Genomic DNA, 27185 nt, shown 5'->3' with positions numbered 1-27185 from the left:
CTCGGGGTTCCTGGAGAGGGGTAAAGCGGGCCCCCTATTACCTGGGTGGGGCAGGAGAGGGGTGTATCTGCTGTGAGGTCCAGGGTATCTGTTTTCCTTCCCAGTGGCTCAAGCTGATGGGGGAAGAGAAGAGAGACACAGGTGTACTCGGTTTCCACGGAAGCGAGCATCCCTGGCAGCATCCTGCCGTGGGAAAGCTCTGAACTCGATTTCAGGGGCTTTGGCTTCCACTCCGGGCTCCGCCAGCTGTGGGATCTGGGCGAGTCTCAGCTTCCCTAGGATTCGGCTTCCTCATAACACAGCAGGGCCGTTGAGAAGCTTTAATGAGGCAACATGGCTTAAACTGCCCAGCACGGTGCCGGGCCCGTAGAAGAGGTTAAATATGTGTGAGGGCTCTGCCTTGTGTCCATGGAGAGTCCCTCATCAGACTTAAAGCACCGAGGAGAGGGTGTGGTACTCCTGGGACCGCAAGGCCCCATAGTGTCAGTTCTATAGATGACTACAGACGTGCCGGCCACTGCTCCTCTGTGCCTTGCTGGCAAAGGGAGACCGAAAACACGCTCCTTCTATAGGGGCTGGTGCTTTGCTCCAGACTAGAACCTCAGAGAACCAGGGCACCCCACTTATTTTACCATATTGACCCAAAGGGCCCTGGAGAGCTGGGAGTGGAATTTCTGACTTGGGTGGATGCAGTCTGGGGCGAAGAAAGACATATCCAGGCGCCCATCCTGGAGGAGAGAAATAGACTTCCTTAAGATCCTGCTGGCGCAGAGGGTGGAGAGGGAGCCATGGCTGATTGGTCTGACCCCTGGGATTGACCCCCTAACACCCTCCTCCCCTGGGGGTGCTCCAAGCCATTGGGCTTCTTCAGGGTCTGCTCACCTCAAGAGGGAGATTGAAGTGATCCCACAGATCAATAGCTTTGGGTGACCCCAAGATCCCATCCTCCTTCTGCCCCACAATATCCCTTATTTAATAAGAAAGTGCCATATTGGTTTTTAGGCACATTGGTGTGATGCCCTGGCCCATGCCATGGTTGGGGGAATGAGATCTATTCCCTAAGGAGGTCTTGGCCAGCCAGCTGAGAAAAGCTACTTCCCAGACATTGGCCAGATGGTCCCAGTGGTCTTGGTGGGGAAAAAAAGGCTGACCCTTGGGGCAGGCCTGGCGATACCAGGGCAGCATGTCACCCTCCTCTTTCTTGAGGCACTCAGGGGTGCCCACAGCTCCCTCCAGTTAGGTGAGGGCCTTAGGATAGAGGCCTAGGTGGACAGAACCAAGTCCCCACCCTGGTCCATTCACAGAGCTCTTCTGCTCGGAGTGAGAATGTTAGGCACAGAGCAAGCCAGGGGTGGAAACTGAATACCCGGAACCTCCTTTGTGACTACAGTGTTTTGTGTATGTGGCAGAGAGTGAATATTCAAATCTTGCCTCTTTGTCCCGTATTTTCTATATGATTTTAGGAAGGCTACTTACATCTCTGAGCCTCCATTATATGGGGATGAGAAAACTCACCTCAAAGATTTTAGGTATGGCAAGCGCAGTGCCTGGCACATAGTAGATGCTCAGTAAAATGGAGGCGGCTTTGCCACATCAGGCTGCCTCTTAGGATGCAGCTCAGCTGTTCAAGGAGGCTGCACCCACCAGACTGCCCCTGGAGAGCTGCCCGTGTCTTTCCCACTGTGTTCACACTCTCCTGGAAGCATGTGACATTTCTGCCTTGAATGTCCTCTTCTCTCTGGAAGCCCCATCAGGGAGGACAGGGACCTACCTCCAGGGTGGGGAGCCGGATGTTGTGGAAGAAGGGCTGCAGTACCACGGAGAAGTCCTCCCTCGTGTCGTAGCGGCCTGACTCCACCAGCTCACGCATGCTGCTCTGGGGACACACCCACGGGTGCCTTCAGCACAGGCCCTAGATGCCCAAGCCCACTGGGCAAGGATGGGAGTGGTGGGCAGAGTCCCCATCTCCCTGGGAAATGGGGGTGGGTGCTGACTCAGCACTTCCCTTGAGCAGGCAAATACTTGATTGCAAAGCTCTTTCCAGAGAACTAGAAACAGGTCGGGTCATCTTTTTGTTTTGCTTTAAGTGAACTGCAAGCTCTAAAGGACCAGGCTGGAAGTCTCATAGGAATGAAAACCTGGGAGCAGTCTCCAAAGAACCCCAGGCTGGGACCTGCAGCCTTCCTACCTGGTGAGGAGGTGAGAGGGCACAGCTGGGCCCCCAGGGTGCAGGAGTGGGAAAGGGGGTCCCATGGGACACCCAATGCTACTGTCCTTCTCAGGCCAAGCGTTGGGGTTAAGCCATCATGGGCAGCTGGGCCATGGGGGCTTTGCCACCTAGATTCCTTTGGAACGACTCCAGCCGGGTGCCTGAGACACCTCAGCCAGGTGGGACACAGGAAGGGGCCCCAATGTTGAGGTCCCCCCTCAAACCCTGAACAGCTCTTCCCTTTCCTGTGTGTCTCCCCGAGGGATCTCTGGGCTGGTGTGCTCACTGAGGGGGGCAGAGCGCACCAAACAGTGCCCTCCTTGGTCTCACCTGGTAGGCTCTGGTGATGGCTTCCAGTCTGGCCAGTTCGAGAGAGCTGTCCCGAGGGGTCAGGACACAGTTGCACAGAACGCTGCACAGAGAGAGGGAGGCAGGACCTGGAGCCCACGCTCGGGTCAGGCCTGGCTCTGCCACACGGGGCAGCTCATTGGAGCTTGGGTGTAGGAGCACATGCGCCTGAGGCTCTGATGCATGCACGCAGGGCCGGTTCTAGGCCTGACACGGGGGCCGATGGGTTCCCAAGGGTGCGTGGATGAGCACCCTCTCATGCTAACAGAGTACAAGTAGTGGACTGCAGGCACTGGGCCCGAAGTAAATTATGCTGAACAAATGAATTTAGGCAATGAAAATGCAATGTTTAATTATATATATATAATTTTTTTTTTTTAATTCTCATCTGAGGATATTTTTCCATTTTTGTTCAGATAGAGTGGGAGGGAGAGAGAGAGAAACATTGATGCGAGAGAGACACATCGACTGGTTGCCTCCCACAAGACCCCAACCAGGGCCGGGGACAAACCACAACTGACATTTGACATTCTGGTCAAATGTGCCTTTGACCAGAATCGAACCCGTGACTCATTGGTCTGCAGGCCAATGTTCTAACCACTGAGCAAACCGGCCAGGGCGCAATGTTTAATATTTTAACATAAAATAAAAGTGCAGCCTCTGTTATTGGAGCTGGTTTTGGGGGCCTCCAAGGCTCATGCCCTCAGACACCTCATTAGTTGGCACTTAGTTGGTACTGTATCTTTTGTTATGAATTATTTCATGCCCATAAAATAGACTTACTGTAAAAAGAGATATTATCATACTGGCCAGTGTTGCTCCACAGTTAGAGCATTGGTGAGCTCTTTGGAGGGTCTCAGGTTCAATTCCTGGTCAAGGACATGTACCTGGGTTGCAGGTTTGATCCCCGGTCTCAGTTGGGGTGTGTGCAGTGCCTGGGAGGCCACCGATCAGTGTGTTTCTCTCACATCGATATTTCCCTCTCTCTCTGCTCGCTCTCTCTCTCTCTCTCTCTCTCTCTCTCTCTCTCTCTCCCCCTTCCCGCTTCCCTTCCACCCTCTCTAAAAATCAATGGAAAAAATATCCTCAAGTGAGGATCCAAAAGAGAGAGAGAGTGACAGAGAGACAGAGAGAGAGGATCTAAAGCACTCAGGACTGTGCCTGGTCCACAGTCAGTTCTGTAAAAGTATTTGTTAAATAAACGTGCATACAGGACATGAAGAGTAATAAAATACACATTCAACACCTCATTCCCGCTTAAGAAACAAAAACTCGCAACTGGAAGTTCCCTCCCTAATTCTCTTCCGCTGAAGGTGACTCGACTGGGCAGGTCATTTCCTCACCTCTGCTTCAGTGTGACCAGCCCAGGCTGTCCCTGCACAGGCTAGGCCATGCCATCTCTCAAGCTCTGGCTTGGTCCCAGCCCTGGCCTCTCCCTCTGGGCTCCCCCACGTCACAGAGGTTGGGTAAGAAGCGGGGCATGGCTCCAATCTCCCAGAAAGGGGTGCTTCTGGTACAAGGCCCCCTTTACAGACTTGGGCACATGGACAGACCAAGTCACAAAGACGCCAAGGAGTGACCGCTGCGTGAGCCCGCCCAGGGGTGAACGCTCCTCCGTAGGAGACAGTCAGCACCTGCCTACCTGGCCTGCTGCACTGGGCACTTGTCTGGGTTTCCCAGGTACACCTGCCGCATGACACTGGGGCTCATGAAGTCCACAAGGTTGACCAGGGCTCTGGGCACCTGAGAGCGAGGCCGAGGGTGAGAGAGGGGCTCCCGGGGTTCCTCCCTCCAGCTGCTTTAGGGCCCTGGGAAGTGGGAGCAGGCCCTAGGGTCCCCGCAGAACTCCAGCTCAGACATCCCCAAGTGCGGTTCTGCAGGGGCACCCACACCGGGCTACCACCTAGGATCCTGCAGGCCGTGTGCCCACATGGGCTCAGTGTGCGTGGCACCTCCTGCGATGGGACGGAATGGCAGACCCGGGGCTCAGTGCTGCGAGTGCAGCTCCGTTCAGCCATCAGCCAGTGACCCCAACTCTGTTAGCTTTAAATTTAGTGGGACAGATACCCTATTTGCCAGGACAGCAGCCCTTGACCATGCCTCTCTAGCCCAACCTGGACTAACTCTGCTGAGCAGACCCCAGGACTCAGCCACCCAGAGGACCACCTGGTGGTCGGAGTATAGGAGTGGCCTGCCTATACCAGGGGTGGGGACAGAGCCCATTGCTGGGTACTGGACCAGAGAAGGGCTTGCTCTGGACACACGGGGTGGCCCCGAGTGTAGTGCCCAGCGTGGGAGCCACCCAGCTGCTGCCACCAGGTATGTCCCAGGTACTGGGGGAACGGGGCTATCAGTGCGCACACTGCCTTCTCTCTTCAGGCCTCAGGTCTTTCTGGGCTGATTCCAAATGCAATGAAGCTTCCCTGTGGCAGGCCCAACCTCTAGAAAGGGAAGGAGCCCTTGCCTTCTTTCCCCATCCGCCTTTGCCCCACCATGCTTGGGCTGTTACCACCCACCTCTCTATGCAGCATGTCCAAGGCATTGCGGAGACGGTCAAAAAAGTTGGCTGCAGAATAGAGATTCTGGGAAGAGACAGGAGGGAGAGGAGGAGCTGGTTAAGAAGAAAGGGCCTCGGGGCAGATGCAGACCCCGCTGGCTCCAGCCCCAGGGACTTGTTCTCCCTCTGGCCTGCAGCTGTCGCCAGCTCATCGTGTCAGAATCTGAGATGAGCAGCTGACCACTGGCTGTTATCAAAGATCAGCCCGCAGAAGGCTGGGACCCTCGGCCAGAGCTTTAGTTCAGGAGCAGAAAGTAGAGTCTTCCTTCTTTCTGCTTGGGGTTTACAGCTCTTTTCTTTCTGGAGCCTCAGGAATTGTAAGAGAGGAGAGTAGAAGCACCATCGATCTGCCGCCTGCTACCTCACACCACCTGGGGCGGGGAGGTGGAGCCAGAAACCGGAGGGTCATGGGGTGAGAAGTGAGTGCATGCACACACACACAGGTGTAGCTGTACAGTCCTAGGGTTGATTCTAGGGACTGTTCTCCAAGATGATCTCCAAAGCCTACAGGTCAAAGTCAGAAGCAATGAGAGCCCCCCGCCCCCGCCGTTACCGAATCTGTGCAGTAGTCACACAAGTCACTGCCTCCAATCAGCACTGTGATGACCTTCCAGTCCTCTTGGAAATTTACTCTCTACACAGAGGAAGGAAAATGCTTGATGATTTTCAACAAACACACACACACACACACAACAGCTCTAAGACTTCCTTGCCCACTTGAAATAATAGAATCAGAACCTCAGAGCTGAAATAATTTTAGGGGTTTATTTATAGACCACAGAATCAGCATTAGAAAGGACTTTCACGGTCATTGTGATCAGCAGCAAACCTGTCCCCATTGACCATCTCCTTCAGAGGGTTTCCACCAAGGAAACCTGCTGCTTGAATGCCCCTAGTGACGGGGGGCTCACAGTTTTCATAGCAAACCAATCCATGTAGAGACTTTTGTGGGTTAAAAAAAATCAGTATTTCATCTCAGTGAAAAATCTGACTCACGTGATCATCTTTCATCCTCTGCACCAGAGTCCGGGCTTGGCCTGTAAGTTCCCTGAAAAGGGAGGGAATCAGGCCTGTTCAGGGACAGGGCCTGGAATTTTCCTCCTCAAAGGCCTGTACTGGAGGTTTCCATGCCATTATCCCCACTGCATGAGCTACAGGACCCCGAGGCTCAGGGACAAGGCCCTCCTTGCCTATTCTGGAGAGTTATTACCACAGACAACCCTTTGAAAAGCCAATTTTGAATTTTTCCTGAAGCAGGTTCTGCCGATTATATTTGTTCCTCATAGTCTCCTTTCTAGAACCACACGTGCAGAGTGTATTATAGGAGTCCATGCTAGGAATCATTCATCCCCTTTGGAGGACTGATTTAGCTCCTGACATGAGATCTATGGAAGTTTCGGCTGCTGGGACGCGGAGATTGTGGAGCTCCGGCACAGTCACTATAAAAATGCTCACATTGACAGAGTTGCTTCCTATCTTTCTCCAGTGGCTGTGATTTTTCTCTTAAGTATATGTTAATTGTATTATTATTTTTTAAAGTAAACTTATCTAAATGCTTCTTTTAGAAAGAGATGGAGAATAAATATACACTGTACATGTGCATGGGTTGATAATTCACGGAAGGACTGGCCCTCAGGCACCCTGAGCTCCCACTAGTTCAAGGGCCCTGTCACAGGCCTGGTGGGATGGATCCACAGCACGGTGGTCTCCTGGGGCCCGATGGGGGGTCCATCTGTTCCTAGCTATTTCTGTTACCCAGGCTGAGTGAACAGGTCTGGGGGCTGTGCCCACCAACCAGAGGGTGTGGGCCTGAGCAAGAGATGACAGTGTGACAGAGGCTCAGACAACTGGGCTGAAACAAGGAAAGCCGGGCTGCTGGGGCCTCTGGGGCAGCAAGGGGCCTCCTTGGGAGGTGGTCCCGGGAGGCCAAGCGCTTCTGCCGTAGCGGTCCCTTCCTGCGAGCTCTGCCGTGGGGCTGGCGACGCGCGTGGCTTGCGGCCCCAGAGGCCTCTGAGGAAGGAGCTCCTGGCTTGCCCATCCATTCGTTTGGCCCTGATCTTTTGGGGAAATTGCCACTGGTAAGGCTTTGGCGAGAGTGCGTCTCTAGCACCATCACGCCATGGTTAAGTTTCAAGAATTGGATAAGGCTGGTCAGTTAGTTGAATGAGTAGAACATGCTGCACATGGAAGTAAGGTCAGGGATCAGCCTTTGGGGCACGGTCCTGTCCGAGCTCCAGCCTCTCTAGCTTGGTCACAGGGTAGGCAGGGAGAAGAGGGGCTGAGTGCCTTCCAAATCGCTGCCGCAAATGGATACATGTCCCCTTTGCACCCGGAGGGCAGTCTCACAATCTTAGAGGGGAAGGCCTCCCACAGGGCCCCCTTCCCAAATGCGTACTCAGCCTTTGCTCCAGGAACAGCCTGGTTGAGGAACGCATTCGTGTCGTTGGCGTTGCCGGTGCCCAGAGCGTAGCCCGTGAGATCTCTGTTAAACTTCCGGAGGATGTCTGGAAGAGGAGAGGCGAACGGGACAGAGACTTGGGACAGAAGGCCAGGGATCTCCTGTGGTCTAACGTTCCCACAGTGGGCTGTGACCACCCTCAGGCAGCCCTGGGAGAGGCAGGTGGAGTGCGTGCCCAGCAAGACTGTGGCCTCAGTGAGATGACACGTCCAGATGACAGGGTGGCCCAAGGCAGCAGGAGCCTCTCCGCCTTTCCCCCACAATTCAGAGAACTGTGCAGTGACCTCTCACTCTCTCATTTGATTGTCTCCTCACGTTCTGGGCCAGTCGCAGAAACCGCGGCTCAGATCTTTGATGACAGGCACACAGAAGGCCAGGGCTTGACCCCAGGTCTCTGGGCACCAAATAGTGTTGATTCTACCCCCCTCAGCCGCCAGTCTGCAAGCCTCGCCTCCCACTTCCTTTTGCTGTTGTTGTTTACTGAAGTATTGGTTCCGTGTTTGTTTATTCACAGGTTATCTATCTCCATGCCAATCTCCATTCAGAATTTAGCGTCTCAGTCACACAGCATCTTCTGTGCCAGGTGCTCTAAAGCAACAGAGGCGTTGACTGGGAACGCACAGGCAGAGCTGAGCAAGGAGCCACAGCATCGTTGTTCTGAGAGGGCTCTCCACCTGGGCCTTTCTGTGCTCAGGCAAGTTAATGGAGTTCCAAATAATACGTCTAAAACTGATCACAGTACGTTTATATTGGCCGAGAGTGACCTCTACCCAGACAGGAATCAGTGTATTTAGTGGCCAACAAACCTGTCCTCCCATTTCAGTGGTAGTCAAAAGAAGATGCTGCTCTGGCTGGTGTGAGTCAGCAGTTAGAGTGTCAGCCCGTGCACTCTAACCACAGGGTCATGGGTTTGAGTCCCAGTCAGGGGCACATACCTGGGTTGTAGGTTCGATCCCCAGCCTCGGTCAGGGTGTGCGTGGGAGGCAACCAATTGATGTGTCTCTCTCATATCAATGTATTTTTCTCTCTCACTCTCCCTTCCACTCTCTCTAAAAGTCAATGGAAAAAATACCCTTGGGTGAAGATTAAAAACATCATCAACAACGAAGAAAAATGCTATTTCCTCCTTTCTTAGCTGAGAGACATCTCAGGAAACCTGGGGTTCAGATGCAAGGAGCGGAGAAACGCAGCCCCTGGTGGTTACTTACTGGGTAAGGTGGTCACGGTCTCCAGGGAGCCGTCTCCTCCTGAACTGCAGGGAGTAAGCCAGTGAGATCGCGTCAGCACGTAGGTTTGTCTTTGTAGCACCCGCACCATCAGCCCCCGTAAGAGGTCAGGCCCATCTCTTTGTGTTTGAGGGATTCTGAGAACGTTGGAATTCCTCAGTGGGTGGATTCCCCTCAAATCCAGGATTTGAAGGCAAAAGAGAGCTGTTTCTTTTCTCCACCCAATCAAGGGGGAGAGCACTTAGCTGAGTATATACTATGTGCCCAGCCAGGAACTCGACTCTCTTCATTAGGTCTCACATCTCTCCACAAGCTCATGATGTAGATGCCACTATGCCCATTTTACAGAGCGGGAAGCTGAGGTGCACAGGGGTTCCCTGACTTTCTAAAGGCTACTAAAACCCACAAAGGTAACAAAAAACCAGCTTGAGCTGGAAATCTTTAGCAAACGGAGAAGCTCTCCTCTGTCTAGTGGTGAGGTCTATACCCCTGCGTTCCAAAGCCCAATCTAATTCCATCCGATCTAATAACGTTTTCTGGTCCTCAATCTAACCTTAAGACACACTCGAAATTTCCTTTCCTTTCATGATTCAAACTGAATACATGTGGGAAGCAAGGAGAGAAGCATTTCTATTTTAACAAAATCCAATGTTCAGATACTATATTTACTGTTGTTTTTCTTCTGCATCTCTCTCCTCAATCCCAGCATATTACTCTGGGTCAACAGATTATGAGAATATTCAGCCCATCAGTAGAGGCTTCCAAAGGACAGGCCATGAATCAAAGTCATGCTGTTCTTTATTCAAGGAATGCTTGGAATGAAGTTGACTATTTTACACCAGAGTGGTCAAGGGCTTAAGCAGAACCCTCAGCAGCCCCTGGTGGTGGAGAGAGAGAAGCCAGGTAAGCCCTGCCTTCTACCTTCACTCAGATACTTCTCTCCCACCTCCCCCCAAAATGCCTGACCCTAACCTGGCTGGTGGTTGGGCATTTATTTGAGTTTCTGATTCTTTACTGACTCTGCACAAAGTGCTGCTTTAGCTGTTTCTGGTCTTTCTTTTTTTGGACTAAAAGCCCTTAATCAGAATATGTCACACTTGAAAGGAAATTATATATCATACACCATCTCTAATTACTGTATTCTAACTGCTTCCTTTTCTCTTTCAATAAACACGTAAACATAAACACAGAAACATACATAAACACACACGTCAAGCACTTCCTGTACAAGGCATCTCTGTTGTAAAATAAGCGTTGCGGCTGATCAAGACCAATAAGCTACGGAAATCTGAGCCCATTTTAGAGTGAACGTTTCCAGGAGAAAAGAGAATTATACGAATAAATATGGAACAAAAATGTTTAAGCCCTCATTTTGATCAGAACTATGTGAAACATGAAAGAAAACAGGTCCGCATGAACTAGTCTGTGGAGACCTGCAGATTCATTAGACCGTGAGCTCAACGGCTGGACGTCGTTCCTCTGTGGCCACCACGGTGCAGAGAGATACACAGGAGGTGCTCAGCCACATTGTTTAAGGGAGTTTCAGCGAGGCAAGACTGAGCTCCTAATTGACAAGACAAAGAGATGCATTTTGTGGTAAGTAAATTTTATTTTGGTCCTTTGAATGGTGCCAAACAAGAAAACGTATTTCAACTGAAGAAAAGGCAACGTTCTGAAGAGCCCTGGCCCTGCCACACTGTTAGGCTATGTGATTCTCACGGTCACAGGGCCTCGGCAGAGTCCTCAGCCAGACTTCCTTCTGCGTGTCCTGCCCACAGCCACCCGTCTCCCAAGAGCTCAGGGCCTGCTTCTCCCCCGTCCAACTCCACGAGGTCCTCTCTGTCCACTTTCCTCGAAGAGGCTCGACGTGCATTTCTAATTTACCTAGAATCATTCATTGCCCAGCATTTCCAAGCTAGACGCTTCATTGACTTCAGAAAATTGCTTTTCTCAGATTAGTCGGATACAGCGATTTTCACTTTTTCATCTCAGGGCACACATAAACTAATTACTAAAATTCTGCAGTACACCACAAAAATATCTTTTTTGCCAATCTGACCAAAAAAAAAAAGGTATCACTTTTATTCCTTCACACTGAACAGCTATTGCTGTGTAGGCTGTTGTTATTTTTCCATGTGACAATCTAAGGGAAGAGAGGTCGGTGCCCTTGACTAAATCATCAGGTATTGCATGTTCTCAAAATTCTTGTGGCACACGGTTGGAAACCACTGGTCTAGTCATGTACGGTTCCCAGGGGGTGCTAATAGGTATCTGAGCATAGAAAGCAAAGTGTTCTGGTATTAAGGGAAACACTGGATTAAACAGGTACAATTTTTTAAAATTTCTTCACTGTAGGTATTCTCAGAGACTTAATGTGCTAACATGCATGTGGATTCCCCAGAGGGAGGATATAGTAGGTAATGTTTCCCCCCCAAATACAAAAAAGTTTGCCCTCTTCGGGAGCATGTCTGGAGCACGTGTTCCATGGAACACACTTTGGGAAACAGTCTCTTTATTCTACCATGTGTCAAGCCGTCTCTCAGACTCTGACCCAGAGCTTCCGTCTTTAACACGTGGGGATCTTGGGAGAGGTATTTGAAACGTTTAGAACAAACCAAGGGTTTAAAGGGACAGCAGCCACTGAATATGCGAGGCCCTGGAATGAGAACCACAAGACGGAAACATTAGGCCTTGCTGGATGGACCTCGCGTGTAGGAATAATTGGTGCAATGGCTGAGTGTTTCCATCGCTGCAGAGAGACATTTATCAGAAGACTGCCTGTTGCCTCCGACTCTCAGAACCTGTCCAGTTGAACTGTTTGTGAAGTTGGGCAGCTCACCTCCCTTACCCGGACTGCGCCTCCAGGTACAGCTTCTCCGTGGCCCGTGGGTGGTCCATCTATGCCCTATTTTCCCACCCTGCGATGTGAGCCTGCTGCCTTCGCTGGCTAAGACTAATGCAGCTGCCACAACCTCATCCTTGTCCCAGACTGCAACGACTCTGCTTCCTTTCTCTCCCTCTGGCTTTCGTTTCTCGCGGCCTCAGTAACATTGGGGCAGGCTGGGCAGGAGGGGAGGCTGTTTTGCTCCGAGGTGGCCAGTCAGAGACCACCCACCTGGCTGAGGTGTGTGGACCTAGGACATCAGGGCCGGGAGGCATTTCCCTCACTCTGGGAGTGATGTCTTCACCTACCCACACCGGGATCCTCTCTGCGGGTGGCTACAGCCTGAGCCAGGACACCTCTCTCACCCAGGAAAACCTCTCTCTCTGAGACTGTCCTCAGGGTTGACCAGGGAACTGTCACAATCCTAGTCTTCCCCAGGGTTCCCTCCCACTTTCTCGCAAGAAACGATTCACTTGAATTCACTGTGAAGGAAAGGGAGGAGCCAGCGGTCCTTGGGCCGCCCAGCTTCCCATTAGCGCCCTGCCCTCTGGTGGCTGCCCTTGTCCTGGCGTTCTGAATTCCGAGCTAGTCGCCAGTACTGCGAAGCATGCATAACGGGAACTTTATTGGGAAAGAAACTTAAGAATACCCACATCCAGTGGCTCCCCTGCGCTTCCCTACGTCTGTGTCTGGAACGTCGTCCTCACCCTCTCCACCTACCTAACTGCAAACCTGTGAGGACTTGGCTGGGTCCCACCTTCTCGGGGGGCCGGGTGGGTTAGCCCCCTACACTCCTGCAGCGCTCGGGCATCACGTCTCCGGAGCACTTGCCGAATGAGCATAAGCATGTGCCTGTTCCCGCGCAGCCCCCTCTTCCCACGTGTGCTGGTTGTGATTTTGTCTTGGTTATTTCCTCCTGAAGTGTGCTGCACTGTGCAGTTTTTGTACAGATGTGTACATACATGTAAAGGCAGAAGGTGACTACAGACCGACACGAACGAGCACATATAGACAGTAAAGAGATGTCACATTAACACGCAGACAGGCAGGTGAAGGCTCAGGGATTTGGTGCTTTTCGGGTGCATTTCATGTTGGATTTGCTGACCCAGGAGTCTGATAAGAACCCTGGTTTGCTTTTTCTGCACAATTTAAAAAAAGAAAAAGAAAGACATGGTCACCAAGAGTAAAAGATCTCTCCACTCACCACACTGTCATATTTTACACATACACAGGTTTTTCTCCTGAAAGCACTTCCAGACCTGGTCCTTGCTCCTTGGCATTTATGCATTTACAGGAGACAAACCCTCACCCAGTCTCTGGGAGTGCACATGGGATGGGAGGGGGTCAAGGGTTAACATTACCTATAGGAGAGCCCCCGATACTGTGTGGTGACATCAGAAAGGTCGTCTGGTTTTGAGCCAATTCCGTTGCCAGCCTTTGAAAACACACCAAAATCCACAGGAAAATCAGCAAGTCAGAGAAAACGGAGGCTGCGGTGTGCAGGTGTCTGCAGGTGGTCCCCACACACTGCTGCCTCCTTACTGCCCTGAGGACATTCCTTGTCCTCTCACAGGCTTCTTCTGATGACCAAATGGGACTGGAGTTGTAAAACTGGTTTGGAACTCTAAAGTGCTTTACAAATGTGAGACACTGTTACATTATTACTACCAGCGTCATGCTCCTAAGTTCTGTATAAGCAAGGAAGGAAGAGTCCATAGGTCTGAGTGGACTGCAGTGGGCAGATTTCTCAGCAACTTTACATTTCTCTTCCTTCCCTCCTGGACATTCTGTAAGGCAATCTCGGGCTTCAGAAAGCGGTCCTCTGGGATGGTGAAAGTGCCCAATTTCTCAGAACCGAGGAGCAGAGCTTAGCCCCAGCCCTGGAGTCTCTGCTACTCTCTGCGCAGACGCCAAGAGGAAACCGGTGGGAGGGCCTGAGCTGCTTGCAAAGCATCATCCGAAGGGAAAGAGCACCCACACAGGTAGGTGTAGAAGATTTTTTTAGTCAAAATGGCATTTTTGCAGTTGTCAAAAAAGTGTTGTTAGGTGTTAAAACTTCCACTATCTGAGTGTATTCAGTTCACGTCCGAAAAAGGCTTCCCTTGGCCCAGCTGAGTGAGCAAGTGGCTGCAGAACCACCATCACCATGCTCTTGGAATGACAAGGCCAGGAGAGAGGGGGATAATGCAGGAGTCAGGAGTGCACGCCCTGCAGTTAGGACTGGGACCTGCAACTGACTCAGCCACCCCCACGCCACCGGGGCCCAAGAGTCCTTACAGTCAGAGAGTCCCCCAGAGCAGCCACCACTCGGATATCTGCAGGTCTCAGGGCGTGCACTGGAGAGACAAGTGGACACACTTGAGTCTGCAGGAAGGAAGCTGCAGGCTGAGTCTAGTGCTTTTCTTTTTTAAATATGTTTTTATTGATTTTTTGAGAGAGAGGAAGGGAGAGAGAGATAGAAACATCTACTTGAGAGAGAAACATCGACTGGCTGCCTCCTGCAGAGCCCCCACTGGGGATTGAGCCTGAAATTTAGGCATGTGCCCCGAACAAGAATCAAACTGGGACCTCTCAGTCCATGGGACGACACTCAGCCCACTGAGCCACACCGGCCGGGCTTGTCTAGTGCATCTTTAAGCAAGATCAGAAACACCAGCGCGCGAGTGTCTGGGCCACGCAGGACTGAGTGTCCGTGGTGCCCTAGAGGCAGAGGTTATGTAAAGACAGACTTTCCCCATAAGACACACAATGAAGGAATCCTGGACCTGTGGGGAGGGAGAGGCACTGAGAGAGAGGGAGAAGGAACGAGAATGGAAGGAAGGAAGGGAGGGAGGGAAGAACGGAGGGAGGGAGGAACGGAGGGAGGCATGGTGGATCCCACCACAGTAGTGCCAGCAGTCACGTGGGCTGCCAACTGTGACTTGAGTGCACAACCAGATGGGCACTGAACCATCTGAAGCGAGGTTCAGGGCCTGATACACAGCCCATTTAGAGCTGGGTTCTGGATTTCCATCAGGAATCTGAGAAATCATCATGGCAGGCCTTTCTGTGCCCCACAGTGTCTTCCAAAGAGTCCAGGGAACTTGCAGCCCTGCAGGGGGCCATGGTGGCAGAGCCTAGAGCCCCGGACAATCCGCAGAGCTGGCACCCTCTTGGGGCTCCCTCGATACCCACGCCCCGCCTCTGGGCCTTGGCGGGGTCACACCACAGGGCTGGCTCCCTGGGTGGAGCGTACATGGGCTCCCTTCGAGGACTGAGATGGAGGGACACCGCTGAGCTCCCGCTCGGGGCCTGCTAGGTAAGACCTCTCTACAGGGCAGAGGGAGACCAGTCAGAAACTCGTCCCAGGCCACCTCCCAGACAGGAAGCAAGCGCTGGCCATGACTGTGTCATTGAGTTACATATGACAGTTTTTGTCAGGACATTCCAATGAATGTTCTGGGTCCGCGCGGAGAGGTCCTGCATCCTGGGGTACACAGGGGCTTACCTGAGGTAGGCGGTGAGGCTGAGGGGGCTCTGTCGCCACACGGCAGCTGGCTCCCGTGGTCCTAAGGACATAGAATGAGTCTCAGGGGTGAAAGGGACCAAAGAGGGCAGCTAAGTGTCAGACATGAAGAGCTTTAATAAGCACAGATTCCTGTCTCCCCCCACCCCGACCCCCACCCCGGGAAGGAGCCCAGAAGGGCATTTGAAGACGGTTGTGATTCTGAACATCAGCCACTCCCAGGATCTGCTAACCTAGTTCAGACCCTCCACCAACTAATGCAAGAATCGCGCATCAACAACATGACCCGCCCCCCGCCCCTCCCCTGCTTCCCCAGCAGCTTATGGGGAGGCTGGGATCTTCCCCTGTGTCTTCGCTGCGGCTGTGATTTGACCGGCTGGGCACATTCTGGGCTGTCACTGATGGAATTTACCTGCCCTCCACCCAGTCTGAGGCCTAGGTGGGTGGACTTTATAAAGTGTGTGAACCCCCTCGCTGTCACCCACCCTGCAGGGCCAGGCCCAGCTCAGGGCTGCCCACGGCATTGGCTGAGATGAGAGAAAGCAACAGGCAGATACCTGCACTCTGTTCTTGTAGGTGCTCAGAAACGGCCAATCCTGCGAGGAGAGAGGTGAACTCGGCTTGCTTCCTGCCTTGCTCTCTGCTTGCCCACTCTCAAGAGGTGCTGACCTCGTCATAACACTTTAAACACCTTTGGCCTCCCCAGCCCACCCTGCAAGCCCCTCCCTGCCAGGCGGACCCTGGGGCACCTTCCCAGGACACCCTGGGGCCTTCTCTGCAACCTGACCAACCCGAACCCCCAGGAACAATGAGAATAAACCTTCCAGCAACTCCCAATAATGAGCATGTCTTCTTTCACCTCCCACCCAGCTGGCTGGGGCAGCTGTGCCACCTCTTTCTCATCCCTGCCCCTCCCAACAGAGCATCATTTTGTGCTAATACAGGCCTGTGTCCCTATTCCCCGGGACCCTTGCCATCCCATGCCACTCCTACCCTGCGGCAGCCTGGGCTCCTGCCTCATGCAAGCCCAGCTCAGTGGGACCCCGCCGGGAATCGGAGGAGCTCACAGAGGCGAGGGAGCAGCTGCAGAGGCCCACGAATCTCTCAACCACAAGTGAGTGAACACGGGGCTTGATCTGCTTTGCCATCCTGGTTAAAGTCTCCTTTCCGAGCCGCAGCTTCCAATGACCACCCACCCCCGTCCTAGCGCACATTATTCTAGGGCTCAGTTTCTCGCCCTTCCCATCGTGCCATGGAGACTGTGGCTACATGGGGACGGAGTGTCCTGCTGTCCCATCCTACCCTTGACTTCCCACCCTCTAGCCTTCTCAGTGAGAGCTGGATGGAGAGGTTGTGTTCATCTTTCCAACTGGAAAGAGCTGCTTATCGCCCAGATGTGTGCTAGGGCTCACTGTGACATGAAGAGACGGAGGTGCGCTCTAGGGCCCTGTCACAGTCAACCAGATGGGGCACTGTGGATAGCGAACCGGAGTCTGGAAGGAGTGAGTAGGTGAACAGAGCTGGGGGTGAGGATGAGACCCCGGTGTGCAATGAACTGAGAAACCTTAACGAGACTTTAAAAGGCTGGAAGAGATGCTTCAGATGGAGCTGCTGCAAGGACGTGCTTTTCACTCTACCTTGTTCGGACACGTGATATTGATCTCGCTTTCAAAATCATGCTGCGTTGCCTTCTGGCCGACCGGTTCCAGCTAAACCAAGAAGCAGGAAGATGGGGAGTGAGAGAGAGGCAGCGAAGGGAGGGGCCAGGCTGCGGGCCGGGGCTGGAGAAGGCAGGTAGGGACCAAGGAAACAGATTTACTATCATTGCTGTGCTGGGGCTCCCACGACCTGGGCCTCTCTGGCCCCCGAGTCTGAGCTTTCTGGAGTCTTCTTCGGATCAGAGGGAGGAAAATCCTTCCTACCTCGGTCACCTTACCATATTGTTCCAGAGAGCTTTGGCCACGTGGCCATGGGTCTTCTTGCTGAAGTGGAAACAGTCAGGCGCGAAGTAAGAGCTGTCAGGCAACCCCTCCTGCTCACAGGGAAGATAAGAGGGGCCGTGTTGTGAGCCGTCAGGTAATACACATAACACTCAGGAACAGCTGGGCACCACCTGTGCCCCCCATTTATCTACGGCGCTTGCTTTATTTACCGAGGTTTTCGGCATGTCCACTTTTTCGAAGAATGGCTGCACGACCACCGTGAAGTCTTCCCTCGTGTCATAGCGCCCGCCCTCAACCAGCTGGTGAGTCCTCTCCTGCAGGGGCAGACAGCACAGGGGTCAGCGGCTCCCCGCACCGGCTCGGTCTTTGTGCAATCCCTTTCTCTGCCATAGGATCAGAGTCTGACCTTTGAGTAAAATCAGTCTGCAGCTGAATCTCAACTGAGCAGGGGCCAGCTAGTGCTTTTTAGATCAGCCCTGATCTCAACCTCTGTCCCCAGCCTCTGCTGCCACTGTATACATTTGACCCAGGCTGTGAAAAGGGGAGGTAAGGAAAAACCTAAGTCCATCGGCTTGATCCTCTTTAGAGCTTCTGATTAAAATGGGGTGGGGGTACATATCTGATTCAATGACCTGCCTGGATACTCCTTACATTTACTTTATTTCTGTCCTTCATTTGTTCAGAAAATCCAAGGTGACTCACAACAACACTGAATGCTGTGTATATCACGTGTGCCCAGGGTCTGTGAGCATGGGGCTCCCGCGCCTGCATACCCGTGAGACTCTCGGGTCTGTCTAGGAAGGTGATGAAGCTGTTACTCTCTCAGCTGCTACTTGGGCTCAGTTCCAGGAGGACTGATGAACCCAGCTCTGGCTTCTACTTCCGCCAGGCTGCCATCACGCTGCTTGCCAGGTTCTCATCGGCCGGGGGCGAAACCCTGGCTGGAGAGGGGAGTCAGGTTTGCATGCCTGAGAACATTAGTGTGGTCACTTCGGAAGATCCCACGCACTTTCTTTGCCCAGGGTCAGCCAGAGGAGAGCCCCTGTACTGGGAATGCCTCAATGCTGACCTCCCAGGGGAGTCTCCTCGTTCCAGGAAGAGCCTTGAGTAAGGCAGAAGGTGCAATGCCACTAACTAGCTGTGTGACTTTCAGCAAGATGCTTTCTCTCTCTGGACCTCTGTTTCCTCATCTGTAAATGGAGGTTATTTGGCAAGACCTGGACCATCCCTTAAATCCTTGCCAAAGCTACTGGTATCACCCTGAATCAGCCACAATGGCTCACAGTGGCACCACGCATCTTAAGAAATGAAAGAAACCGTCTAGAATGCCTGACACCTGGTAGTACTAAGAGTGGTTATCTCCAGGGGCAGTGATGGGAACCACGGCTTTGGCTGGAGGTGGGGAGTGAGGAGATTCTGAGGGAGGGCGTGACGGCCTCAAGTGGCTGAGCTATGAGCTCCTCCAGGATGCTCGGTGAGGGTTTCAGTAACGGAGATCAGACTTGGGAACAGCTGGCCAAGCGGCAAAGGTTGGAGAGGCAATTTAGGTGAACAGCTCTTTTTGTCTACCCAGCATCTGAACCCATTCCTGTTTGAAAAACTCCGCTGTGTGAGGCTCAGGCAAATGCTGGCTCTCCATGCCCCTCGCAGCCAGGGCGCTGGCAGGTGCCAAGCATCCCCGGTGCCTGCGTTCGCCTCGGCCTGGCTTGGAAACTAGTGGTAGAAAGATGCAGGCGCACAGAGTCCACTCCACTGAGGGTGGCAGCTGCATCCAGTGGTGTCCATAGGGTCTCTCTGGACTCATTCTTTGGCCCAATTTTGATTCTTATGGCTTGACCCCTGAAATTCTGTGGTTCTGTTGGTGTGGCCTCTGATCTGAGCTTTCTAGAACTTCCAGAGATTTTGCCTAAATAAATCTGCTTAGCCTGGCTGGTGTGGCTCAGTGGCTGAGTGTCGACCCATGCACCAAGAGGTCACTGGTTCAATTCCCGTCAGGGCACATGCCCAGGTTGTGAGCCCAATTCCCAGTGGGGGGCATGCAGGAGGCGGCCAATTGATGTTCTCTCTCTCACCCATGTTTCTATCCTTCTCTTCCTCTCCCTTCCTCTCTCTCTAAAATCAATAAAGAAAAAAATATATTTAAAAAATAAAAAATAAATCTGCTGAAATTATCCAGAATGGCACAAGCTTTTGTTGCTTGCTCTCATGGCCACAAATGTGGCTGCCGTCCCTCTCGGGGTGTGGGCCGTGGGGACACAGGCCCTGCTCACAGAGAAGGCAGTGCAGCTGGGGAGTCACGCAGAGGGCAGGGCGAGGTTGTCAGAGCCTGAGAAACAGATTCATCCTCCTGAGCCCTGATACCGCTGACAGGTATGGCCGCCTCCAATAGAGTTTGCAGAGAAGTCCTTGGACTTGGAGGAAGAATCCACCTTGGAAGCTGTTTGCAGTCCACTCTGTCCTCGTGAATGACTGGACAATTAGTTTTGGGATGGGGGGAGACTCAGGAATGAGTCAGGGGAGTCAGCTGCTCTGGTCAAAGCTTTGATGGAGAAAGGCCCCAAACAAATCACCCACGGGGTGTCTTGGAGAATACCTGCTGGCTTTCTTTCTCCACGTGCTCCCCCAAAACACCTGCTCCCCTGGGAGAGGCGGGCAGAGGGAATGCATGTTACCTCATGGCTCCTTCAGACTCTGTTGGGTGGGAAGAGTTTCCCACTGGGAGCCAGCGGCTCCACCACACTCCCCATGGCCAACCGTGAAGGTCAGGAACTGAGGCTTGGTGATGTGTGTTCAGTGCCTTGGCTCTATAGCTTGATTCAAATAAATGGAACCACAGTCCCTGCTGCCTTGCAGGGTGTCTTTCAGTCTGCAAACGGGTCAGAGGGAACCTCACATGCAGTTGGGGTCAAAATAAGGTAGGCATCTGCTCATTTTCCAACCAGAACAAACACACCCCACCTTTTCTGCCTTACCTGATACTTCTTATTCACTTCGATGAGGGAGGCAAGTTCTGTTGAGTTATCATCGAACTTCAGGACACAGGGGCACAAATTCCTACAGAGCAAACGGAAGAGGTGGCCCACCCCCCAAATCACCGTCTGAGCACACGATGCAGAAACGGTGGCTTGAGATTCAGAATCTACTTAACATGGAGGTACCAAGAGTCTGTGCTAATGGGGACCCTGGCTGGCTAACCTGGCAACTGTACTGGATGAACCGGAAGAGAATTTCCCAGACCTGGATTTGCTCATGAAGAGGAAACAGTTACTTCCTCTGACATCTGCAGGAGAGACTTTTATGGAGCTGTTACCTCGCGACAGTCTGAAGACAGGGCGGCGCATGAAGCACACTTCCTTTTAAATAAATAATAGTGACGACGACGATAATAATAATGGCTAATGTATACTGAATACTTACTGTGCCAAGAGCTTTATGGGTATTAACCTGCTCAATCCTTTTTAGCTATTCTAGAAGTTGTACTATCATTATTCCCATTTTATAGCTGAGAAAACTGAGGCTCAGCATGGTCATTTTCTCAAGGTCAGTCACACCAATGCTAATTGTAGGAGCCAGGACTTGAACTCAAGTCTGCCTGGTCTGAACCTGAGCTCCTGATTCCTGGTTAAACGGCTTCTGTTCAGTATGTAGCTGCGGCCTGGCTGGCCATCTTACAAATCCGGGCATTTGGTCCAGGGGGCTAAGGTGATGAGAGTGCGGATGGCTCGGCGTAGGCTCAGCACCACCCTGCGATGGAACAGCAGCGAGGCAGGGAGGGCAGCGCGCTGGAGAGGCGGCAGGACAAGGTGACCTTGAGCCTGCCTAACCCACAGTCAGTGACTTGGCCATTTCAGGTCTGAAAACTAACCTGGCAAATGCCTACTCTGAACCTTTAGCTTCAATGGTCTAAAAACCCTGCGGTGATCGGTAGCAAGACACTCTTGGGTGAGCTGCTCTGAAATGGAATGAAAACACAGCCCGCGTGGCCCAGTGACTGGAGAAAGTGGGAGCCAGGGGATGAGTCAGCAGCTGAAAATAGCACGTCTGACCCCAGCTGCGTTAATAGGCAGGTGTCAGCCAGCAGCCGTCCTCCTGTGCTCAGCGCCCTGGGCCTCCCAAGGGCCCTGCGCGGTCTGGGCCCCAGGTGAGGGTTGGCAGGGATCTTCAGGGGAGCAGCCAAGATACCCTTTCATTTCGAAGACCAAATCTGGCCCTTATGAATTATCCATTCAGCCATTCTAGCCGTGCTAGCAGTGACTCAGGCAGAGTTCAGGGCTGTGGGAGGGGCAGATGAGTAATCACCACATGACATGCTCGGGGCTATGGTGGGGTGAGGTACAGAGCTGGGCGGCGGGGTGGGCACAGCCGCCACGACCTCAGCTAATGGTCCAGGGGAGGCCTTGCAGGAAGCAGGGCTCTGTGAAATGTTCATGCTCCGGTTAAAAGGACATCTTATTGCTGAAGGTCATGGACATGCGTAATACTAGAGAGGGAGCCACCTTTGTTTGGCTCTGGAGACTGGGGATGAAGAAGGCCTCCCAGGGGCCTTCCCAGGACCAGGGCTCTCTGTTCTCTGGAAAAGACTGTCCGCCAGACCCTCCTGGTTCTGATTTGACCACCCTCTCCTCCATCGAAGGACAATAGCCCTACATTTGTGAATGCCCAGCCTGGAGCACCATGCCAAGCAGAGGCGCCCTCTGTCCTGGCGACGGGCCCCTGGGATGTGGGGAGGAGCTCTGACCCCAGCAGAGGCCACTGAGCCTCATGGCACCCCCAATCCTCATGCTCAACTCTTCCCTCCCTGGAGGACCGAAGGGTGTCCTGCGCTGCCATGACAACAGGAGCATGTTGGGGCTGCAAACACATACTCCAAGGGGAGCTGAGGTCTATGCTGGGGTCACAGGCTACAAAACGGGGTGGTCTCGGCACTCCTCACACTTCTGCCCTCCGGTTTTCTAACTCGTCAGCGTCGCTTTCTGCTAAGGGTCCTATGGGAACAGGAGTGGAAGCTTACCTGAGGATCAGCCTCGGGCAGAAGACTTTCTTCTCAAGGTACAGCTCCCTCAGGTTGACGATCTCCAGCACCTTTACCAGGTTTACAAATGCCCGAGGAACCTGCGCAAAAGCAAGACCAGCCCCTGAGAGGACTGACCGGCAGCCCCTCCTGCTGGAGGAAGGTCTGTGGCCTTCCACCTGGCCCCGTCCCCCTCCCCATCAACACCCATGTGTTCAGGCCGACAGTATGCTCATGCTGGTCTCCAGGGAAAGGCGACCTGACAAGGAGGTCTCAGCCAGAAGCCAGAGCCACCCCAGGCTAGGTCTGAGCCCCCAGAAGAAGTGTGGTTGAGCTGCTCAGAGGCATGTGACCCAGCCTCTGTACCTCAGCGTGGAGGATGTCCAGGGCCTTCCCAATGTTGTCAGTGAAGTTCTGGGGAGAATAGTGGACCTGCAGGAAGAGGAAACATCTAAGACCATTTGTTGCCCAAACTCTACACAGACAGGGCTGCTTCTTCTCTTGGGTCCCCTCCTTCCTGTATTCCAGCCAGAATGGGCAATATTGAAATACAGGTTTGCCTTGGGGCCCCCAGCTCCACACCACCCCCATAGTCCTCAAGCTTATCGTGGCTGTGACCTGTCCTTCCACGTGGGAACACCCTCTCTCCTGCACGGAGCTATGGGAAGCTCCAGATCCACCTTTTATCAACTAGACGCAGGGCCTTAGCCAGGCCCGGCCCGTCTCAGGGCCCCTCTAAAGGGGCTGTTAGAACGGAGGGTCTCTGAGGTCTCCGGCAGCTAGACCATCCTCGGGTCCTATGCCTGGTCTCTTCTGCTTAGAGCCTTGCGTGCCAGGGAACCCACAGCCCAAGCAAATCACTCAAGGAGACAATGGAGGGGAAGAGGGTCCTGTGAACCCTCTCCCAAGCATAAGCACATTTTAATGATTATTTCTCTTGATTTTGTTATTTGTGGTTTTTAAATTTTTGTTTTTAAAGCAGTGGCACTTTTTCTGAATGAAATCTAACCAAAGCCCTGCTCTACCAAAGTCAAACTTGCAGGGAAGGGGCAGGGCCTGTGATCCTGGCCTGGCAGCCCTGGGCTCCGCTGTGGGCCCCTTACATCATGGCTACAAGACCCCAGACCCTGGTGACCTTGGCACCGGGAAAGGACAAACCTGGAGGGTAGGGTCGTCCCTCAGGGCCGGCGCTCCCAGGCCACAGCAAGACTCGCCGCTTTCTACATTTCATTCAGCTGGTCCTCTTTCTGCCTGACAAATGTCCTAGACTGCAAGTGCCCGTGGGACGCCCCCTGCTCCGTGTAAGCTTCTGATGCTCCTCCCAGCCCGATGCCACACTCTCAGGGCAACTCTGACCTCAGACCTCCGTGTGCGTGGCTAGACCGCATCACGGCGTTTCCCCCAGGGTGTTGTGGCGGACTGTCTGTGTCTCCTCCCTGACGGTGTGAGGTTCTGAGGACAGAGCCTGTGTGTCACTCATCTGCTTAGCTCCTAGTACAGTGCCTGGCATACAGTACATGCCCAGCAAATGACAGTAGAAGAAAAAACATCCTGCTTACCAGAAAACACTGTAAATAAAGCTAAATGGGAGACAACAAGTAAACACCCTATTTGACAAAGGGCTAGTATACTTAATATAAGGGCTTTTTGTAAATCAATAATAAGAAGATAAATACCTTAATAGAAAATGGCCAATAGGCATAATATAGAATTTATCAAAAGAAGAGATTCAAACTAGGGAAATAAAAATTTATTCCTATTTATCCCTAGTGAGTAAATAAATGCAAACGTTAAAAACGGTACAATTTTTTCATTTGTCAGATTGGCAGTTATTAAATAACGTACATTGCCAGTTGGAATGTGGAAATAGGCGTAATTGGTATAAACATTCTGGGAGCAACTTGGCAATATGTATCCAGAGCATTATAATTGTGCATTGTGCAGAGTCACCAAAAAATAAGATGGATGGATATAATATAGCACAATATTAACAACTGAAAAATCTAGGTAGTGGGTTAATGGGCACTTACTACACAAATCTTTCATTTTCTCGGTATGTTTGGACATTTTCATAATAAAAGATTGAGGAAAATACACATATATTTTTGCTTATAAAGCTTACTCCTTAGACTATATACCAGGAAACAATTGTGGATTATATAAATATGGTTATTTATCCTGGTGTTATTTATAACAGGTATAATTAGAAGTAATGTAAGCTAAGTATCCAATAACTACAAACAGTAAATTATGGCCAATCTATACTATGGGCTACTATATTGCCATTAAGAATTATTTTATAGAAAAATAAATATTGACATAGGAATATCTTCCCAATGTGTTGCTATTGAAAAAAAAAAAAAAAAGCAGGTTACCAAACAATATTTTCAGGATGATACCATTTTTAGAAAACAATAAAGCATTTTCTCCATATTCACAGAAAATGCTGGAGACATTTACCAAAATGTTAACCATGGCATTTCTGGATTTTGTAATTATGTTACAGAGAATATTTTTGTCTCCGTACTTTGATATGTTTCCTGTGTGTATTACTTGCATAATTTTAAAAAACACTAGTTTTTTTTAAAGTCAGCTAACTGAATGTAGAAGAGGCATGCCTGGCACAGGCAGAAGTCCGGAGGTAGGTTTGGGTTTAACACAAAGAAACACCTCAAAGCAATTTACACCTACTTAGGAGACTAGTGAGGGCTACCTTACAAATTAAAGAGCTGCCCATCCCTGGACATGTTCAACAGCTGCCTTCTACGGAAGGCTGTTTGGGTGGAGATGGTCAGGATGGCTTGTGGGGTTTCTCCAGCTCAGAGAATCTGGGTTCCAGGAAGAAGCACTGAAGCCCCCGGGCGGCAGCCGGGCTCTTGGTTTTCCCATCAGCCCAGAATGACTGGGCTGTGAACTTTGCCCAAGTGCCCGCGTTAGGAAATCGACTTTCCTACACAAGCAGCGGCATGAAGGTAGAGATGGTGAGGCAGTTCAACATGGGAGAAGGGAGCTGGTTCACAGTGATCTATGAAGATAGGGCAGATTTTTTGAGATCATTGGAATGCTATCTTGGTTTCTAGAATGATATGATCAGGCTCCCTTGATAGGAAACCTAATGAGGATTAATCTCATCATCAGCCCTGCTTGTCCTGTTGCATCTCTTCCTGGAGGTGAATGCCCTCTCGGTCTTGGGGTTAATCCCAGGCTGGATCCATGCCAGACTGCAAGCCCCAAGTCCCAACCCAGCGGCACTGCTCCGGGGACCTGGGTGGAAACCCTTCCCTGGGCAAGTCTTCAGCTGAGGGCCTGGGACCTACCGGGTCATTGCAGAAATCACAGAGGTCGTTGCCTCCTATAAACACAGTTATTATCTTCCAATCTTCCTGAAAATTTATACTCTGAAATGAATAGAAAACAAACAAGTAAATGCCTTACCCCAGAGTCAAGTCAAGGAAAATACAAAGTGATGAACACTGGCAGGGATGGGCCCTCACACACCGCAGGGTTTAGAGGACATTAATGTTTTCTGTTCTTTGGTTTTGGGGTCCTGAGGTCACTGATCATAGGTGTTTTTTGTTTGTTTGTTTGTTTGTTTGTTTGTTTTATCCTCACCCGAGGACATTTTTTCCCATTTTTTGTTCAGATAGAGTGGGAGGGAGAGAGAGGAAGAGAGAGAGAGAGAAACATCGACGTGAAAGGGACACATAGAGTGGTTGCCACCCGCACAACCAACCAGGGACGGGGACAAACTGTAACCGAGGTACGTGCCCTTAGCGGGAACCGAACCCAGGTCTCTCCAGACCGCAGGCAGATGCTCCAACCGCTGAGCCAAACTGGCCAGGGCCTGATCACAGGTTTAATCATTACTCTGTGTTTTGAAAGGTAGAATCCCTGGACACTGGACTTCCATGTGGCCCTGTCCTCCCCTAAAGCTGACTCTTTGTCTCCAGGGGTTTTTCCTGCCCTCGCCCTGTTCTGGGGAGTTCTACCCCGAGTGGTCCCAGGTGGCTCCTCCCCAGACTTACCTTGTCATTCTTCATCAGGTCCACCAGCCTCCTGGCCTGCACAGGTAGATTCCTGCGGGAAGAGCCAGGAAGAAGTGAGGAGAGGGCCTGAAGCTGGGCTGGCAGGGGACTCGGCAGAGGACCGGAATGCAATCTGTAGCAGCAGAGCTGGGCCGAAGGCCATGCTCCTGTCTCAGAGCTGGGGCTGGGCGGGGAGTCGTGTCTCCGCCGTGGGAAGGGCGGAACACTGCGCGAGGCGCTGACTGCCAGTGGGATTGCTTCCCGGCTGGTGTCTGATCACATCCCCTTCTCCCTCCCCAGCCAAGCTCACGCAGAGCAAACAGGCGGCCTGTGAGTGCTCGTGCCCTGCACGGCTCATGCCGCGACCTCAGCCTCCAGGGACCCTCATCCTCAAGGTGACAGAGTTGAGGCAGACACACCTGAGTTGGACATTTAGTTTCCTCTTCGTTAGTGGCAATGTGACCCAATCTAAAAAGACTGTAAACATGGAGCTAAACCCCCAGTCGTAGAGGGTCACCAGGAGCAGTGCGCAAAGCAGCCCCGTGGGGTAAGAGCCCTCACTAGTGCCGGACAGCATGGGTCTGAATCCTGGCCCTGCCACCGAGCAGCTCTGAGACCTTGGCAAAGTACTTAGTCTGCCCACCCTCCGTTTTTCCCTTGTAAGACGGAGATGGTAAGCATCCCTTCTGCATGGAGTGGTTGGGCAGATCAAATAAGGTGCCCATAAAGAACTTGCAACAGCACATGGTAAGCATATATATTAGAAATAATCCACTGCATTCTTTGTACCATCATCATCACCATTATCACCAATAGAGTCCCTGGCACAGTGCCTAGCAGGAAACGTTAGCTGGCATCCGCTTCCTTTAGCTATCAGCCCGACGGACCTGGTCTTGGTCACAGTAGACTAGGTATCAGTTAGCCTGGGTGGGACTCTGGATAAGCCAGGCAACCTCTTTGAGCTTCGGCTTCCTCATCTGTACACGAAGTTCTCAGAGCCGCTGCTCTACGGACCGGAG

The 27185-nt window shown here is 52.1% G+C and overlaps 1 protein-coding gene across 1 annotated transcript in view; it reads right to left on the bottom strand.

The window, feature by feature from the left end:
- The window catches only part of PLB1 (phospholipase B1), a 124228-nt gene that overhangs the window by 32059 nt on the left and 64984 nt on the right, over positions 1–27185 (bottom strand). Inside the window, exons 22-43 of the mRNA XM_036263445.1 lie at positions 26167–26218; positions 25459–25539; positions 22508–22573; positions 22142–22242; positions 20103–20184; positions 17340–17444; positions 17124–17219; positions 16825–16896; positions 15745–15783; positions 15170–15230; positions 13960–14018; positions 13044–13117; positions 8781–8824; positions 7510–7618; positions 6111–6162; positions 5668–5748; positions 5074–5139; positions 4200–4300; positions 2540–2621; positions 1772–1876; positions 633–728; positions 42–113 (exon numbers count right to left, since the gene is read on the bottom strand). Coding sequence (XP_036119338.1) covers positions 42–113; positions 633–728; positions 1772–1876; positions 2540–2621; positions 4200–4300; positions 5074–5139; positions 5668–5748; positions 6111–6162; positions 7510–7618; positions 8781–8824; positions 13044–13117; positions 13960–14018; positions 15170–15230; positions 15745–15783; positions 16825–16896; positions 17124–17219; positions 17340–17444; positions 20103–20184; positions 22142–22242; positions 22508–22573; positions 25459–25539; positions 26167–26218 — 1696 coding nt within the window. The remainder of the gene's footprint in view (positions 1–41; positions 114–632; positions 729–1771; positions 1877–2539; positions 2622–4199; positions 4301–5073; positions 5140–5667; positions 5749–6110; positions 6163–7509; positions 7619–8780; positions 8825–13043; positions 13118–13959; positions 14019–15169; positions 15231–15744; positions 15784–16824; positions 16897–17123; positions 17220–17339; positions 17445–20102; positions 20185–22141; positions 22243–22507; positions 22574–25458; positions 25540–26166; positions 26219–27185) is intronic.

This window comes from Molossus molossus, unplaced genomic scaffold, assembly GCF_014108415.1.
Source record: "Molossus molossus isolate mMolMol1 unplaced genomic scaffold, mMolMol1.p scaffold_m16_p_15, whole genome shotgun sequence".
NCBI lineage: Eukaryota > Metazoa > Chordata > Mammalia > Chiroptera > Molossidae > Molossus > Molossus molossus.
This window is presented reverse-complemented; position numbering and strand designations above follow the sequence as displayed.